The sequence below is a fragment of the Anabrus simplex genome, chromosome 9 (assembly GCF_040414725.1).
Source record: "Anabrus simplex isolate iqAnaSimp1 chromosome 9, ASM4041472v1, whole genome shotgun sequence".
NCBI classification, from domain to species: Eukaryota; Metazoa; Arthropoda; class Insecta; order Orthoptera; family Tettigoniidae; genus Anabrus; species Anabrus simplex.
In genome coordinates this window covers 124315612-124335567 of record NC_090273.1, presented here as the reverse complement: position 1 = coordinate 124335567, position 19956 = coordinate 124315612, and the positions used below count along the sequence as shown (strand labels likewise).

At 40.7% G+C, this 19956-nt stretch overlaps 1 protein-coding gene across 1 annotated transcript in view; it reads right to left on the bottom strand.

The window, feature by feature from the left end:
* The window catches only part of LOC136880901 (uncharacterized), a 497467-nt gene that overhangs the window by 132788 nt on the left and 344723 nt on the right, over positions 1-19956 (bottom strand). Inside the window, exon 3 of the mRNA XM_067153431.2 lies at positions 12346-12481. Coding sequence (XP_067009532.2) covers positions 12346-12481 — 136 coding nt within the window. The remainder of the gene's footprint in view (positions 1-12345; positions 12482-19956) is intronic.

The following is a 19956-nucleotide window of genomic DNA, read 5'->3' as shown; positions in this document are numbered from 1 at the left end:
AAAAAAAATGTTTTAATGATTTTTGAAACGGATTCGGTGTTGGATAGTGATGACTGTATTTATAATTTGTCCCAAAAAAGAAAGCCATCATTCAAACCCGACAAGGCCAAAGGGAAAAATAAACCGTATGTGCATATAATGCAAAGTGGGAAACCAACATGCCATACTTATCTCTTGATGGAATTAATGCCCACAAGAGATTTTGTAAACTTTGCAAGAGGACGTTCAGTGTATCCCATGGATGAAGGGTCTTCAGCCCACAGAAATGAAAAGAAATAATTGTACAATTAAGATACGTGAAATGTATTTGTCTATGTCAGGGCCTCTCAGGGTGCATGCGCTCGGTGCATGTACTGTGCACGGTGCAAAAGACGACTTCGCTTGGTTGACCAGAGTGCAGAACCCCACTCCTCGATTTGGAACAATAGCGCTGTCTCTCTCTTTCCCCACGCCTGTCTCGCTCGCTCCCCCTGTCTCCCTCTTCGTCACTTGCTGCGTAGCGCTCCAAATCCGAGCCGAGTTGACCCGAGCTTAGCCGAGTAGCCCAGAGACGAAGCGTTGGTCCGAGCCCTGCCGAGCGGGAGCGATGCACAGTGCACGCAGCTCTTACGCCTCAAATTGCACGCGTGAGATTTTGGGCGTTTGAGAGGCCCTGGTCTATGTTATAACTCCTGTAAGAGTACCCTTGGTCAAAAAAGTGGAAATGTAGCAACACAATGCTTTAAAAAATTATAATATTTTTGTCGTTTTAAAATTACTACTAAAAATGTAGCTGTCGCTCAAAATTGTGGAATTTCCCCCTTTTTTGACTGTCTTGACTCTCATTCCTTCCTTTAACAGTTGATGACCCTACTCAAAATTGTCGTAAAGGTTGGCATTCCTGCCAGTCTCTCACTATTGTGATACCAATATTGTGATTTTACACTTGTTTGTTGTAATTGCCGGTACTAGTTTTAGAATAATATTTATTCATTGAATGCTGCTCTGTCCGCACCAGTCAGTGTTACGACAGGTCAGCAGTGTTACTGCTCCGGTTTGGTTATACTGCCCTGAATTACAGCTAGTACAATGGCGTGATATACGGCTCAGTCAAACATTGATGGAGAGATTTAACTGCCATTTTATTGGTTTCTGGGTCCTAACAGGGAAGGAGGAACATCCTGGATAACAGAAGGCAGTTAATACCTCTAACAGCCAGACACTAACGTGGAAATGTGAAGGAGATAAGAATTGGAGAGGAGTTCTCTGAGCAGCTTTATGCGGTCCATTAACCTACACATAATCTGTCATTATTAAATTTAAAGATGGATGTGTTATTAGGCTGGGGGTCTATCTGTAATTAGCGCGGACAGAAAATTGACACCGTGGTAATCATGGCAACCGGTGTTCATCATTTATCTATACTAAAGCTTCATCGTCTTTTTCCTCAGAAAATGGTTTTCCGTGGTTTCCCATTATCACACCAGGCAAATGCCGAGGATGTGTCTTTGACTGCGTTTAGTCTAGGTTACAGCAAAGCCCCTTAAACACGTTAACGTCACCGAAGGCAGTCATCGTCATCTCAATATATTAAGAGATTTTTAAAAAAACTCTTAGGTTCTCCAGTCTTCGGAAACTAATTTTGAGTCATACATTTATAAAATACCTGAAAAAGAAAACCAAACATATGGTAACAGTATTATCCTTTGAAAAAGGAACAACTTAATTACAATAGAATGACATGTTTCGTTCTTTCAACAACATCATCAGATTCTGTCCATATATTTAGAAATGTATACATATTTATTTGTATTCTTCTTACACAATTGTAATATTTTACGTCCAATTAAGGCGAAACTTTACGCAGACATAGACATGTTTCGAGCCGACATGGGGTCATCCTCAGTAAGACATTATATAATTAATTAAAAGCATCGGACAAACAAAATGAACTGTTAGTTAAACAGTTTTTCTTAAAAAGCATGATGAAAGTTAAAAACTGTGTGATGGTGACCGTTAAAACAGTCTTGAACTGGAGGTCTTTTTGTTTCAATGTTTTTGTTTTCCCTTGGTGTGGTTCAACTGGTATCTGAAAACTGTCAGCTTAGTTGTTATGTTCCGACATGGGCTGATATACATAAGCATTATTTGAACTTGAACTGTCTGATTTTTAGTGTTACATGGCCCGCTTGTATAATCCGTGTTCTCTGACTACGGAGTCTAGCTGTCGACTCATGTCTATGTCTGTGTAAGAATTCGTCTTAATTAGACGATATCGAAAAATGATTTTGTACAGTTTTGTAAGAAGTTCAACCGTCAATACGGATCTAACATGAGATTCATAGTTTGTAATAGGGCCTACATATTTATGTTTATTTCTGTTTAAATACTTATGAACTTGAAATACATACGTATATATATATATATATTGTTATTTGCTTTACGTCGCACCGACACAGATAGGTCTTATGGCGACGATGGGATAGGAAAGGCCTAGGAATGGAAAGGAAGCGGCCGTGGCCTTAATTAAGGTGCAGCCCCAACATTTGCCTGGTGTGAAAATGGGAAACCACGGGAAACCATCTTCAGGGCTGCCGACAGTGGGGTTCGAACCCACTATCTCCCGATTACTGGATATTGCCCGCACTTAAACGACTGCAGCTATCGAGCTCGGTAACTTGAAATCTGGAACTTATCTTAATGAAATCCACTTTTCTCTCCATCAAAGCTCCGGATCATTTGACACTATTTAGGTGGCCCCCAAGGTCTCATGACCTTATATTTTGTGAATTTTTTCATTGCGGATACGAGAAAGACACTGTTTTTGTACCACCTTGGTCGACAGCATTAGCTGAACTCCAGGATCGTGTATCACTGCTGCGCTGGTGAACATTGACAGGGATCTGCTCGAACGTGTATGGGTTGAACTTGACTACCTCATAGATGTGTGTCGTGTAACGCGAGGGAAGGGGGGGGGGGGTGTGGGGGCTCATAGAACATTTGTATTGATGTGTAAGAAACTTGAAAATGTGCTTTTTCATACAATGTATCATTCACCATTTTGTATGTAATTCTTTGTGAAATACGTTTATCCAAAACACGGTGAATCATTTGTAATCACCCTGTGAGGTTCTGTAAAGGAAGCAGGAGTTTCATAATGTCATACTCACAAGAAGCGAACGTTTTTCAGTATAAAAAATGTAATCTATGTCAGCAAAGCCCTAAGTCGTTCACCATTAAATACTACCTGAGCTACAAATATCAAATTTTCAACTTATTTGTTTTTTAAGTTATGAAACAGGACATACAAGGAAACAGAGGGACAACACTGGCCAAACCAACGTTCATCAACAAAATACATTTGCTGACAAGTAAACACGTGGATATCCAAGTCAGAGAAAGCTCTGCAAAATCCCGGAATTTGACTAAACAAGACAGGAAGCGGCTAGAAGCTTTTGAAATGTGGTTATGGAGACGAATGCTGAGAATTATCTGGACGGAGAAGAGATCAAATTAAAGTGTCCCGAATAAAATCAAAGGCAAGAGATAAATACTCACCATGATGAGAAAAAGGACGGCCAAATTCTTTAGGCACACCCTGAGACATAACAGCTTCGTGCCCTACATTATTGAAGGAAATGTTCTGGGAAAGAAAGAGTGAGGAAGACCAAGGAGAAAGTATCTTCACGATCCGATGCTAAATCTTAGATATACTACCTATCATGAAATGAAACATGAAGATGAGACAGAGGATTATGGTTGCATCGACAAGGAACCGCCTTTAGCAACTAACTAATAGGACAATATTTTGAAGTCATATGCATTCAGGGCCTTACAATAATCAGCAGAAAAAAATGTACTTGACTTCCAAACATCATATATATATATATATTAATTACCTTACGAGCAATAATAATGGAGATACCTATTCATGCTTTTACAATTTTGTTGCCAACTCCATCAATCCCCCTGTGGGTGGGGGTGGTAGAACAACAGCCCTGTCTGTCGTAAGAGGCGACTAAAAGGGGCACTAGGGGCTCTGAACTAGTGAGTGTGGGTTGGCGACCACGGGGCCCTAGCTGAGTTCTGATATTGCTTCCTATTATTTGTGCCAGACTCCTCACTTTCATCTATCCTATCTGATCTCCATTGGTCAACTCTTGTTCTTTTCCGACCCCGATGCTATTAGATTCCAAGGCTTAGGGAGTATTTAATTTTCACGCCCTTCCTGGTCCTTGTGTTTATTTGGCTGATATATTCATTTTTCGAAGTCTTGGACCCCTTCCATATTTTCCCTCTGATTAGTGTTGTATAGAGGATGGTTGCCTAGTTGTACTTCCTCTTAAAACAATAATCACCACCACCACCACCACCTGAATGGCCATCATCAGTCATAAGATAAATTTAGAAAAAACATCCAATAATACTCAAATGAGCGTATAAGGCAGAGGATACCGTGGGTGTTATTCTACCGCCCCCACCCACAGGGGGATGGCCATTCAGGGCCGAAATTAGTCCCACTATCACAACAAATGTAATGTAATCATTACATAATAAAGGTATTGAAAAGATGTGTCATTCAGATATAATTGTTACTATTGTGCTTCAAAATAGTTCAACAATTTGTAGACCATAGCTCTAAGCATTGATTTAGAATAACAATTGAATGTACCGGTATTTACTTGTACATAAAAGATTCAATTATTTTACAGATGAATGCTGTTTAACGATAATAAAATTATTCTCTTCTACTCTATTCTGTTCTGTTTGATTCCGATTTAAATTCATATAGATTACCTGTAATAGTAGGGAAATAGGTTAAATCTTTCTAGCCTAGTGATTTCAATGATCAGTTTCATAGCACTGGAATAGATAAACAAATGAACAATGGCAAACATTCCAATACATCGAGAACCTTCTCAATATGGGAGATGAGTATATTCCCTTATATAATATCATTATTTATGATATTGGTTGCTCCTGGTCTTGTTTCAACGCAGAGACAAATGTAACTTGAAGAGAATGTTTCTAATTCTCGCTTCGCTCAGGTTAGTACTTATTTTATAGCGTATCACATCAATTACATCAACAACACACCGTTTCCTGATTATATTTTTTCAAATGAGTTATTTACATTAATTATTTCCTTCTTGAATATTTGTGACCACCTCTGTGGTGTAGTGGTTAGCGTGATTAGCTGCCACCCCCGGAGGCCCGGGTTCGATTCCCGGCTCTGCCACGAAATTTGAAAAGTTGTACGAGGGCTGGAACGGGGTCCACTCAGCCTCGGGAGGTCAACTGAGTAGATGGGTTAGATTCCCACCTCAGCCTTCCTGGAAATGGTTTTCCGTGGTTTCCCACTTCACCTCCAGGCAAGTGCCGGGATGGTACCTAACTTAAGGCCACGGCCGCTTCCTTCCCTCTTTCTTGTCTATCCCTTCCAATCTTCCCATCCTCCGACAAGGCCGCTGTTCATCATAGCAGGTGAGGCGCCTGGGAGAGGTACTGTTCTTACTCCCCAGTTGTATCCCCGACCCAAAGTCTCACGCTCCAAGACACTGCCCTTGAGGCGGTAGAGGTGGGATCCCTCGCTGAGTCCGAGGTAAAAACCAACCCTGGAGGGTAAACAGCTTAAGAAGAACAAGAAGAAGAAGAAGAAGAAGAAGAAGAAGAAGAAGAAGAATATTTGTTACTTTTTTTTATATTTGCTTTACATCGCACCGACACAGATAGGTCTTGTTGACGATGGGACAGGAAAGGCCTAGGAATGGGAAGGAAGATGCCGTGGCCTTAATTAACGTACAACCCCAGCATTTGCCTGTCAACTGTTTCACGACGGCAGTTATGGAGAGGATTTCGAGGTAAATGACATTGTATAACAGACGAGTTTCGCCTTTTCTTTGTCTTCAGAGTTACATGTATTTTGTAATAACTAAAATATATAATAATATGGTACTTTAATAAATGACTTTATAACTCTACTTTTATTCAGCGCTAGCTGACATACTCGTGCTTCGCTACGGGATTCTCAGAAAGACAGTCTGTGTGGTTTTCCTAACTGAAGTCAACATAGGTCATTACAAAAACGTCAGTGGGAATGTAACGACTAAAAGCAATGCTATCATATAAAATACCCGATCAAATGAAAAACTGCATATTTTTTTCAATTTTAACGAACAGTACTACGGTGCCGATCTAACAGTCCAAAGTTCCAGTGTTGGAATGACCAGTCCACAGACAGCTGTGAAAACTTACCTGCCATTATGCCGTTAAATGTGCACATTGCTCATTCCAGTCAGTGCCTCAGAGTAGGGACTGAATAGCTCGAATGCAATGATGAACCAGTGTGTTACGTACCAATAGTATCCGAAAATTTATGAACCAGAGGAATGGCATGCTAAAGAACAAAGTTGTCTAATTCCTCAGCTACTGCCTCTCTGGATCAGTGGTAGTGTTGGCCTCCGGATCCTAAGATAGCGGGATCAAACCCGGCAGAGGTAGTCGGAATTTTTGAAGGGCGGAAAAACGTCCATTCGACACTCCATGTCGTACGATGTCGGCGTGTAAAAGATCTCTGACACATTTGGTGTTTACCCGACAAAATTCATTAAATCTCAGCCATAGACGCCCAAGAGAGTTTCAGTTTACTCGGTCTGCGATCTAGTGGGCCTAGAATAAAACGGATCGTCGAAATTGACAAGGAGACAGCCAGATGGTGTAAAATTGAAATGTCAGCACACGGTAGCTGAGGCCATTGGATTATGATATGCTACTTCCCGCCAATATTCAGGCAGGCTGTATAGTCGGTACGAGCGGGCGAATTGCCCGTACGGTTAAGGGCGCGCACCTGTGAGCTTGCATCCGGGAGATAGTGGGTTCAAACCCCACTGTCGGAAGCCCTGAAGATGGTTTTCCGTAGTGTCCTATTTTCACACCAGGTAAATGCTGGGACTGTACCTTAATTAGGGCCACGGCCGCTTCCTTCCCACTCCTATGCCTTTCCCATCTCATCGTCAGCATAAGACCTATCTGTGTCGGTGCGACGTAAAGCAAATTAAAAAAAAGTCGGTACCTAGCAGTTACCCCATCTATCGGAGATGTGTGGCTACAGAAGGCACAAAGCACATCACAACAAACAATGGTCAATGTGATGTTATTGTTGATCAATTTTATGAGCTTTCTATATTGTAGGCCTTCACATTTAGTTTTCTTTCGAATTTGTGATATTAGGGCGTCTTCTAAAATTATTTATAGCGTAGCCTGTAGTTCCTTGTTCCCCGATTTTACATACCGATTTTCATTAAATTCTGTTCATCCATTTTCTTGTGACTCGGCGCTGATATGGACTTAGCAACAAAAATCCAAACTCATGAATATCTCAGTTATCATAGCCGGTACGGTAAAAATGTATAGGACATAAATGATCGGAAATTTAATACTATATAACTTTAGTTATTTGTTGATAGGACCACTAATAATATACATATTTGAGAATTAAATTTTAAGCCTTCCCCTAAACTACTATTTCTCAGCGTGAATATAATTACATATAGCCTAGATTGTAGTGACTTATTCCCCGATTTTGCATACCGATTTTCATTAAGATAGAACCACTAATAACATAATTATTTGAGAATTGCCTTCTAGGTCTTCCCCTAAACTAAATTACTCTCAGCGTGAACAAAATTACATATGACCTATATTGTAGCGACTAACTCCCCGACTTTTCATACCGATTTTCATGAAATTCTTTCGAGCAGTTTTCTCGTGATGCGCGTACATAGGCAGACGGACATGAAGGAAAATTGAAAAGTGCATTTCCTTGTTACTGTGGACACGACCGATACAAAAATACCATCCTTTTAAAATTCTGAGCAATGTACAGACAAAACTCGTATTATATATAGATTGTCGAGGAACCTGTCATAAGGACATCTTTCCAGTGATATTGTATGGCATCAGAATAAACAAGTACGAAATACGTAATTATTGGTGGTTTTAGGTTCAAATTATACTGTAAAATGTAGTTAGCTTCTCGTAGGAAAGAATATTACACAAGGTAATTTTGAATTGAGATGATTAACGATAAAATGAACGATATTATTAGAAACTTCAAAGAATGAATATCACCTGAAGAAAGGAAATTTCTATGAAAGTCCGAAAAATGTTATTTGCTATAGATCTGTCATAACACCTACATGTGAAGTATACGGGTTTCGAGCAAGGAGAATTGGATGGGAAAGATGAGTGGAAGACTCTGGTAAAGGTAAGAGAATGCAAAGCTGGACTCGCTAGGTGTCCAGTAAGGAAATGGCGTACGGCTTTTAGTGTTGGGAGTGTCCGAGGACATGTTCGGTTCGCCAGGTGCAGGTCTTTTGATTTGACTCCCGTAGCGACCTGCGCGTCGTGATGAAGATGAAATGATGATTAAGACTATATACACCCAGCCCTCGTGCCAGCGAAATTAACCAATGATGGTTAAAATTCCCGACTCTACCGGGAATCGAACCCGGGATCCCTGTGGCCAAAGGCCAGCACGCTAACCACTTAGCTATGGAGCCGGACTAGGTGTCCAGTGCCTGACTGTTACTGAATGAAGGGTTGAATCATGCTTCTCAGATTAACGTTTGCCATCCATTTGTCGACTGTTGATTATTGCTAAATTGCCTGGTTCGTTAAAGATCGTTTTACGCCATTGCGAGTGTTCGATCGTTGCGTATTTTCGAGTTACACTGCCTCGGCTGTCGCACGACCCGCCAGTTCGCGCCTCAACTTCTCCCTCTCACGTACCATTAGAAGACATCACCAGATTCAACTCCAAGTCGCATTGGACACAATGATCCTTCGTCTATCGACCATCATTAGTTAAGTGGAATATGTCGTGTATTTCTAGAAATCGTGGGGATGACAAAAGTCACTTGAAAAATTTGTCGGTAACATTCTGAGACAGCACCTCCAGTACTTTAGAGAAGTTATAGACGTAATCATGTTAAAATTAGGTCTATTTGTGTCTCATGCATTGCTATGAAAACTTCAAGATACGACGTAGTTACTAGCATATTCCCGTGGTAATAAAACACAATCTAGCAGTATTACAGGTATAATTTAATTTCCTAGCCAAGGATGTATTCCTCTTCATGATATGTAGAGCCCGACATTTTAGGCAGTAATAGGTTAGAATGGAAGCTTACTGAAGCGAGTAATAAGTGTGTGCACACCGGTTATGCTATGAGTTTTGCATAAATGTTAGGGGATCGGCGTATCAGGACTCCTAAAATGTATGTTACTCTCGCTACATTACGGAAGAACAGACTAATAACTAAATTAGTTAATTTATTGTTTAAAGGGGCCTAACATTTCAGGTCATCGGCCCTTAAATTAGTTTGCATTCTAACCTACTATTACCTAAAACTTCAGGGTCTAGGGACGCGCTGTGTGACATAATTAAGTACAATACGATAATTCAATAACTGGATTATTTTGCAATATTAACCAAGATTACAAGGAACATTTGATATTCTGATAGGTTTTAAGTGGTGTGTCACATTAAGTAGGGTACAGGAGAATTTATCATCTGAGGTTAACTAGCTAGTCCGCCTCTGTGGTGTAGTGGTTAGTGTGATTAGCTGCCGCCCCCGGAGGCCTGGGTTCGATTCCCGGCTCTGCCACGAAATTTGAAAAGTGGTACGAGGGCTGGAACGGAGTCCACTTAGCCTCGGGAGGTCAACTGAGTAGACGTGGGTTCGATTCCCACCTCAGCCATCCTTAAAGTGGTTTTCCGTGGTTTTCCACTTCTCCTCCACGCAAATTCCGGGATGGTACCTGACTTAAGGCCACGGCCGCTTCCTTCCCTCTTTCTTGTCTATCCCTTCCCATCTTCCCATCCCCCGCAAGACCCCTGTTCAGCATAGCAGGTGAGGCCACCTGGGCGAGGTACTGGTCCTCCTCCCCAGTTGTATCCCCCAACCCAGAGTCTGAAGCTCCAGGACACTGCCCTTAAGGCTGTAGAGGTGGGATCCCTCGCTGAGTCCGAGGGGAAAACCGACCCTGGTGGATAAACAGATAAAGAAGAAGAAGAAGAAGAAGAAGAAGAAGAAGAAGGTTAGCTAGCTAAAGGTATGATTGAAGAGAATAATTTTGTATCTTACACATAATAAAAGTTACAATTGTTAATCCAAATGCATATTCAATATATGAGCAGTCTCTCATAATTCATATTTATCCACAATGAAGCCAAGTGCAGTTTGGGAAACGTACGTCGAGACAGTCACTATTTCTAGAAACTTGCCATTTTTTAAAATTCAGTCCATTCATTCATTCATATTGAATGCAATGTTCTCTCCTTGACGGCTCGGTTCCGCAGCGGTAGGCTGAGAGCATTCATTAAATTCTTTACAATCATTGCTCGGCCCCATGGCTAAATGGTTAGCGTGCTGGCCTATTTTTTATCACAGGGGTTCCGGGTTCGATTCCCGGCAGGGTCGGGAATTTTAACCATCATTGGTTAATTTCCCTGGCGTGGGGAATAGTTGTATGTGTCGTCATCATCATTTCATCCTCATTACGACGTGCAGGTCGACTACGGGCGTCAAATCAAAAGACCTGCACCAGGACTCTTCGGAGTCCACACACCATTAATTAATTAATTAATTTCATCCATTTAATCACTCATTCATTAATGAATGTTCTCTCCCGAGTTGTTGGCTATCCATGACTGGGTGAGAAGAGTGTTTGTTCATTAATTCATTCATTACCGTGCAAGTTGGCCGTGTGGTAAGGGGCGCGCGGCTGTAAGATTGCATCCGGGAGATAGTGAGCTCGAATCTCACTGTCCGCAGCCCTGAATATGGTTTTCCGTGGTTTCCCATTTTCACAGCAGACAAATTCTGTGGCTGTATCTTAATTAAGGTACAGCCTTCCAACTCCTAGACCTTTCCTATCCCATCGTCGCCATAAGACCTATCTGTGTCCGTGTGACGAAAAGCCACTAGCTAAAAAATAAAAAACATTAATTCGAGCACGAACACAATCTTGAAGTCATGCATTTACCAATTCATGTAGGCAATTCATTCATTCAGTTCATTCCTAATGTGTGTTGTAATTGTAACTGTAGGATTTCGTTAGAGTCTGTGTAGCAATACATGCAATCACATTTTATTTTTTAGTTCTAATTCAGTGCTCATTCATACGAACTTCAGGGGTTATTACTACTACTGCTACTACATGTATTTTTTTACGCCCCACTACAACTTTTGCAGTTTTCGGAGATGCCGAGGTGCCGGGAATTTTATCCTGTAAGAGTTGTTTTTCATACCAGTAAATCTACAGATAAAAGGTTGGCGTATTTGAATAATTTAAATATGGGACCGAGGCGAATCGAACCCGCTACCTTGAGTCCAGGAAAGCAGCAACCTATCGCCGGAACCACCTAGCCCAACTTAATCTTATTTTCATTCTTATTCTTGAATTTTGGATAATACGGGACTGAGCCGGGGTCAAATCCTGTATCTTGACCTCAAGATACGGCACTGTACTGTCTGAAGTACTTAGTGTAACCTATTCTTGTTGTTATTTTTATGCTTATACAGTAGTGAGTAGACCGACTGGAAGCACAGATCTAATTAGGAAACATTATAACCTAGATTAGAAAGGAAACTTTACAGCAGTTCAAGAGATTTGCTCACATTTTCCCAACTCGCATACCCAGGATAAAAAAAAAAAGAACCAACCAAAATCCATGGCGCAACAGTCCCGAAGGGCCATGGCCTACCAAGCCACCGATGTTCATCCCGAAGGCCAGCAGATTACGACCTGTCGTGTGGTCAGCACGACGAATCCTCGCGGCCGTTATTCTTGGTTTTCTAGACCGGGCCGCTATCTCGCTGTCAGATAGCTCCTAGGGTGTAATCACGTACGCTGAATAATCTGCCCTCAGATCCAGGTAAAAATCCTTGACCTCACCCAGAATCGAACCCGGTGCCTCCGGGTAAGAGACAAACATGCTATCCCTACACCGTGGGGCTGGCTACAGGATAAATCCACCCCTTCATATTCCTGTATCATGTTCAAAGAACTTTTATTTTCATTCCAACCTTCCTTAATTCTTTATAATCTGACAAGAATTTGGACGTTTCTTCTTCGTATGCTTTCTCTAATAGAATCTTTCTTAGTTTAAACTAGTTTCTCTCCTTCACTTTTCTTTCTCTTCCCACTGCTGCCCCCTCTATTGTACATAATGCAATTATTAATTCACAGTTTTGGTTTTCAAAATGAATGAATAAATAAATAAATAAATAAATAAATAAATACATAAATAAATAAATAAATATTCTTGTTCCGCATGCAGTACCCAGTAAGTATGCTCACCAACTACCTCCAGATCCCCGGACACGAGAGAGGTGTGGAAGGATGGAGCATCCGCTGATACCTCACAGCTATAACGACCAGACATAGACGGCTCCATGTTGTTCAGGGTGAGTTGAGTGTCGTTAGAGCGCGTCCTCTGAAACATAAGACAAGATACCCTGTCACTGCTTAGTGTCATATACAATGTACTGTGGAATTAGAAATAACTCTAGCTGTGTAATTTAAATATTGAACTAAGAATGACACAAAATAATGTCACTGTTATCTAACAACATTGCCCGAAACATACAACAATATAAAGTATTCATTGCAGTTCTTATTTAGTAGGACTTTCGTGACTAAATTACAACAAATCCAATGTCCTGTAATGTTTTGAACAACGTACGTAGCTGTCATCAAACAAGGGCCTCTCATATGGAAATGAAAATAGACAGTCTGTTTCCAGTTTCAGGCGCGTCAGGAATGGAATGAATGAAGCCCTATCTTGCGGCTGGGATAGGAATTGTGCCGTCTGCCGAAGCCTGTCGCGCTCCTCTGGGGTAATGATTAATGACTATCAGATGAAATGATATTAGAGAGTGTTGCTGGAATGAAATATGTCAGGGAGAACCGGAATACCTGGAGAAAATCTGGTCACGCCTTCGCTTTGTACAGCACAGATCTCACATGGAGTGACCGGAGTTTGACCCACGGAACCCAGCGGTGAGAGATAGTCGCGCTGCCGCCTGAGCAACGGAGGTTACTTAGGTCCTCTTATATATGAAATAAAAATAGGATGCAAGCTATTGCTGGCGGTTTGCGTCAGTAAGAAATTCATCGTACTAATTTTTATACTTACCAGGTAGTCATTGAGTTTTCACAAGCTAGCGATAATACTGGTAGCTCTAACGATGTTATATTGTACTTCGGACAAAGCTGTTGTTGGTAGTTGGTAAGTAACTAGGTTTTCTGTTATATTGAAACACAATCTGCTGAAGGTATTAGATATATAATTCCTCTGATGTACCGAAGAAATCATACAAAGCTTTGTTGCTGTCATTTAGGTAATTTCTCTGAGACATCAAGAAAATATAAGATACAGTACAAATCGTTATTAGAAGTTTTGTAGTGCTTTAATATATCGAACTTAAATAAAAAACTCTGATATACCGAACAAAATGTAATACAAAGTGTTGTTGGTATCTGACATACAAATCGGTCTTCTTATATGCAGAACGAAGTGAAATACAAATTGATGTCGGTGGGTGACACCTAAACAGATATTCTGATATCTCAAAAAAGTGTAATTCAAACTGTTATTGGTGGCTGATATTTAAAGGAACCTGTAGCAACGTTATCAAGGTAAATCAGGTCGTTATGAGAATGAAGACGTGAAGCATTTTGTGTATTGTTCGATACTACTTTACTAGGAGTCTTACAATTCATAACTTCCGGTAAGTCATTGTTGAGTTATTTCCTCATGATTACGAGGTAATTTGTCGTAGACATTCTCTTTTACTTTAAGCGCGGGACCAGACGAAACTTAGCTTATTATTTCTCATTATTTTGTTATGCGTGTCTCCATTTATTTAATGGCATAAGATGAAATTATACTAAAACGTCACTCATACTTTGAAAGCTTAAATGAGACAATCAATTTACAGCAATTACTGTTTATCTAAAAGCAGTTAATTGAGTTAGGCTTAGAATGAAAACATTTATTTACAACTGAGCAATTACCTTGCTAATAGGATTGTGAGGCACCAATTACCAATCACTAATTGTTTTGCTCTCGATCAGAACAACTAAACTGGTGCTTCGATATTCTTGGAACAGAAGTACTATCAAAACATTTAATTTCTGAGTGTACTTAATCGATATTTTACTGGATGAAGATACTATGCGTTAGGTACAGGTGATGAATAACAGTTCATAAAACTATATGGATGGAAAAAGAATATATAAAATTCAGAAAGAACATAAACTTTATATTCTTGCCAAGTTCTTCTTTTCGATTTTGGTCATGTGCTCCTTGTCTCTTATTTTCTTATCTTCCAATAGTTTTTCATCCTTTCACTTTGCTGTTTCCTCCCCTCTTGTATCCTTTTCTCATAGAAACACTTGAAATTTTGTATCAATCTTCTGAAAGTTGTTCTCTCTTGTATAATATCTTAATTTATTCCAGTTTCTGCCATATATCTTTTTACTCCTTGGATCCACTGGTTGCCATTCTTAATCTTGAAAATGTGGTCAAACACTCGTTTGATCAATATGATTGTATTCATCCTTTTTATGTGACCAAAAAATATAATCCTCCTCTTTCTGATCGTGACATAAATCCGTTCATTTTCTTCGTCATTGTATAGATCTTTATTTCTCCTATATCTAAACGCTCCTTCTTCCGTTTTTAATGTTTTCGTCAATATATTCCTTTTTCCGCTATCCCCTATTTCACCCGTTTTCATAGAGAACATGCATTCTTTGTCATACAGATTATCTGGTTTGATTACTGTGTTGCAGTGTTTGGTTTTAGTTTTTCTTGAGAGATTCTTTTTGTTGTAGTTATCCTTAGTCAGATGATATGCTAGTTCGTTTTCTTGTTCTTCATCTATTTGCTTCCTTATCGAGTCCATTAACCTGAATTATTTCACCTCGATGTTTAAATGTATTAAACTTGTTGATTTTCCTGTACTTTGGCTTCATGTCTTGCCACTTTATTGTATAGAACATGAAATAAACCGTGGATGACGGAAAAAACTATGTAATGTAATGAAAAAACAAAAAATATTTACAGTAGTAGTAGTAGTAGTAGTAGTAGTAGTAGTAGTAGTAGTAAGGATATGCATGAGGATGCATAATAGACTGGCGGAAGAGGAAGACCTAGTCACCATGCTTGATGGAAGTAAACAAAGATCTACAGGAAATGGGAGGAACACAAAGAGACTTAAAAGAATCTTTCAAGAGGATGCTTAAACAAAAGAGGTTCCAGGACAGATCACCAAGAAGGAAGACAGGACCGTCTGGACAAAGTAGAAGAAGGAACAACATAGCCAGAAGATGCGCAATTACTGGGCAAATATCAAAGCCCACTCCAAACGCAATAGTTGAATATTGCGATCCTTAGTCGGCCTATACGAAAGAAGAAGAAGAAGAAGAAGAATAAGAAGAAGAAGAAGAAGAAGAAGAAGAAGACGCTATGGCTTACAAGGGAACAGTTTTTGTCGTAACGAAACTTGATGATGATGATGATGATGATGGTGGTGCTTGTTGTTTAAAGGGGCCTAACATCTAGGTCATCAGTCCGCAAGGAAACTTGGTAGGATGATAAACTTAGTCGTCAGAACATCACTGCACGCCTGCCGTTGTTAAGTAGGCTGCCCACAGCATGATATAATGAGGGACTATGAACAGGAAATCTCCAGTTTCTTCGTTTGTGCTAAAAAAACGGGTTATATTAACAGCTTACACTTTTATACAGAATGTTCACGAATATGTGGGTAGTAATCCCTAGAAACATATGCCCCACAGTCGATCGTTTACGAGCTACAGATTTGCCAACTTTGTACAGGAAATATTGTTAATAGTCTTACCGGGCGAGTTGGCTGTGCGGTTAGGGACGCGCGGCTGTGAGCTTGCATCCGGGAGATAGTGGGCTCGAACCCCACTGTCGGCAGCCCTGGATATGTTTTCCGTGGTTTCTCATTTTCACACCAGGCAAATGCTGGGGCTGTACCTTAATGAGGCCATGGCCGCTTCCTTCCCACTCCTATGCCTTTCTATCCCGTCGTCGCCATAAGACCTATCAGTGTCGGTGGGATTTAGATGTTGTTGTGGTGTTAATAGTCTTACCTGGCACACCCCATGTCAAGCATAGTTCTGAAATTTTCTCGTTAACACGTTGACCACCAGAGGGGACTCTGGGGACTCTTTTTAAATTCCCTCCTTGGCCACGGTGGACACGATGTCCGCTTGTACAGTGTAAAAGTGTCGCCCCCATAGAGCAAAATTTAAATAAAATGAAAGATAGCGCCCAACGTGTTAACGACCGGCAAGCTTTTGAAGCCTAGCTGGCCGCCTGTGTTTACATTCTTTGTCCGTGGAGTGCTAAGATTTCCGCCTCTCGAGACACAGTGTTGTCAACTCTCCGTTTCAACTACTTAGCCTCTGAGAGCGAGCAGCGAGACCGAATAGAACTGCGGGCAGTTGTGCAACACTGGAGATATGACAAGCGAGCCGGTTCCAGAACCGGATTGTCACTGACAAAGCAAGCATGCTATTGGTCAAGAGTCGTCTGCTATTGGTCACAACAGAGGTGACTGTGGATAGTCATAAATCTGGTTACCGTCCGGGGATGGTTCTGTTCAACGTTTGAGTTGCAGGTCGTTAGCGAAGAAATTGAGAGATCTATACCTGTCGCCGTATTAGTGTACCAGCAAGGATGCTGCATTCTAATGTAAGAAATACTGAAAACGTCCACCAAGCGCTTGAATGAACGCCTGGACATATCAGATAATTGATTGTCGGACACGTACGAATACTCCATTCGATGGCAACCTTGTTCCATACGCTGGCGAAGTATCAATGCCAGTAACGGCATGCCTGACTCCAAACTTAATCATAAATAGGAAGTACCCTTCCTAATTTAGCTAATAAGTAAAACACACGCAGCTCAACGAACGACCGTAGGGAATATGCTCACGGGGACGTTTTCTTTTGGGGTGTACTGTCAAACCTCGATTACTACCCGCATGTTTGGGAGCATCCTGCATATACCAGGTGGCTCTCCAGCCACGTACTTTCTAATTGTATGTGTCCCGTATACACTAATGATGAATGTGATGCCTAATCGCTGGTTTACAAAGGAGCATTACAAAGTGCTCAATTTCGGATGTGAAGTAAATAGCAGTCTATATCAAGATGCATTTGTATACACGCCAAAGGTGCAGAAAATTAAGTTTAGTAACTCATTAATTCATAGGGTACACGTACCAAATGGTTGATTGTACGTGGTATGTACCTTGAACGATCCATTAGTTCTTAACTGCAATTCAGTTCATCTAAATACGTGTGTAGAAGGCAGTTGGCTCTTTGGAAACTCCTGCGCAAACCGTTTGCGAACTTCGGCTGCATTGCGACCAGATTCTCCGTAAATTAAAATTATGTATGGGTATTCGTCGTTGTTGAACATACCAAACATTGTCGATATGTTGACAGCAATTGTAGAGCTACTGTTCTAAATACCAGCCTACTGCTGAGAATATGAAAACTAGGCTTACTAACGCGGGGCGGATTTGACGGAGAGTGCTTTGGAACATGCAGCGAGTGGCTGTCCGGTTGTTGTCTCTTCACATTCTGACATAACTAACCTACAGGCAGTAGTACCCTGCCCCTGTGAAAATCAGTTATTACAGTAGACACCCCATTCATCATTAATGCGCCAGGGACACTTATAAGTAGAAAGTATGGCAGTGGTGGGTACCTGGTATATATATAAACTTTGTATCTGCACATTTTGAATATTAGCCGGATACTTCGTTTTTAAACCGGATGGGTCAAACAATAGCCTATGACGGGTTTTGATTAATTATTTTCTCTTTGTCTGTTAAAGCATCACGGGAAAATATATAGGGATATTTTCATTAAACGGGGTATTTAGGTTTAAAATAAGGGATCTTAGCTATACGCTGTTCACAGTCTCGGCTGCCACGTAATGAGGGCGAGCTCAACAGCAACCGGTACATCAGGGAAGTTAAAGAGGCAGAAGTAATGCCCTTTCTTCCACAGCGCACTCCTGATACTGTATTCCAGCAAGGCAGCGCTCGAGAAAGATGAAAATGGGAAGGAAATCTTGGAGGAACGATCACTCGAAGAATGGGGAATAATCATAAAATGGATATGGGAAAGGAGACTCTCAAGCCTTACATCTCGTAACTTCGCCGAGCCAGAATGAAACTAGATGTGATGTTTTACAATGTCAACACTTATCAACAACTAGCAAATGTACCCGTGCTTCGCTAGGGTATTCTACATTGTATTCGAATATCGAAGTAAATACTGTACATACAGTAAATAAGATTGTTTTAAAATGGCGTTATCCGAGAAACAGCATAGGGAGGTTCCCAATACGGTGTTTCCAATGTAAAGTGCTTGTTATGGATTTGTGATGATAACGGCAGGCTCACTTGCCTACTGCCATTCACAATCGAGTTGGGAAGTTTTCATTATAATTGCAGGACCCATCGCCTACTGCGCGGTCACAATCGATTTGGGAGTTTTCGTTACAATGGCAGGCCCCCTTTCCTACTTCCAGACAGATTACAGTTTTCATTAGAATGTTTGGAAACTTCCCTACTGCCAGTCGAAATTGAGTTGTACAGTTATAATTATAATGACAGGCCCCTTTTCCTTCTGCCAGCCAGCTTACTACCAGTCACACCAAGTTGGTGAGTTTCCATCAAAATAGCAGGCCACTGTGCCTAATACCAGTCACATTTTAGATGAATTCATTTGTTTATAAGGGCGGGTACCCTTGCCTACAGTCAAACACAATCGGGTAGGGGACTTCTAAACAACAATGCATGCTCCCTTGCCTTCTGCAAGTCAAATCGAGAAGTGAATTATTCACTACAATGGTAGGCCTTCCTTACTAATGCCAGTTACACAGGTGTTGGAGAAGGACCCCATTCCTACTGCCAGTCAAAGTCGGTGTGGGGAGTACTGATTACAATAGCAGACACACCCTTTCTCGATCAATACAAGACGACATCAGTGAATATACGTATATAGATCGACATACGAAAGTATATGCATGCTTAAAATATTGCAGACCTTCATTTACAGATTGACTGCTGCAAAACGGTTCGTCATATCGACAAAGGATTGTACCATAAGACGTCAGATTTAGCGGCCTAAATGGCTGGTCGTGTGATATCTGATCTATTCATGGGTCATATTGAGTTAGAAACGTTAAATAGGGTAACATTTTTGTAAGATTATCTCACATTGCATTGCTTTTCAGATAATTATGTGACAACTACATACATAACATTTGGCTCACATATGGCTACTGGGTGGGCCAATTTTCGTGTAGGGTTTGATGATTCTATCTTTCTTATAAGTGATTGAAAATATGAATTATGCATGTGAAAAGTCCAAATTTACTTAACATCGAGAAATAGACAAAAATCAAACGTAAAAGGGATACAGATACAACAAAAAGTCATAAGACCAAGGTTGTAGATCACTCCAAATTGAACGGAGATTGTGCCCTCCCTTATGTGATAGGACTTCGCGAAGTTCTGTACCATCATTAAAATTGCCTCCATATTTCGATATTCTTCGGGGAAAAAGTGAAAAATTTAAAGCTCTTGGAAATGTTCTGTCCGTTACAGGCTAAAACGTATAATTTTGCCAAATTTCTGTTTTCTTGTTCGTCTGGCAGATTATGTCGCAATGTGGATTTTGGGCGAGGAGGGTTAAAATTAGGACTTTCAGGAAACTAAACCAAAAAATTATGCAGATGGTTGTTATTATTACCCCTTAAACGCATAGCTGTGTGAACATTTCGCCAAAATAGTCAATGTACAGGCACACAGTCGTTAGGATTTTACTTATATAGATAGATTAGGAATA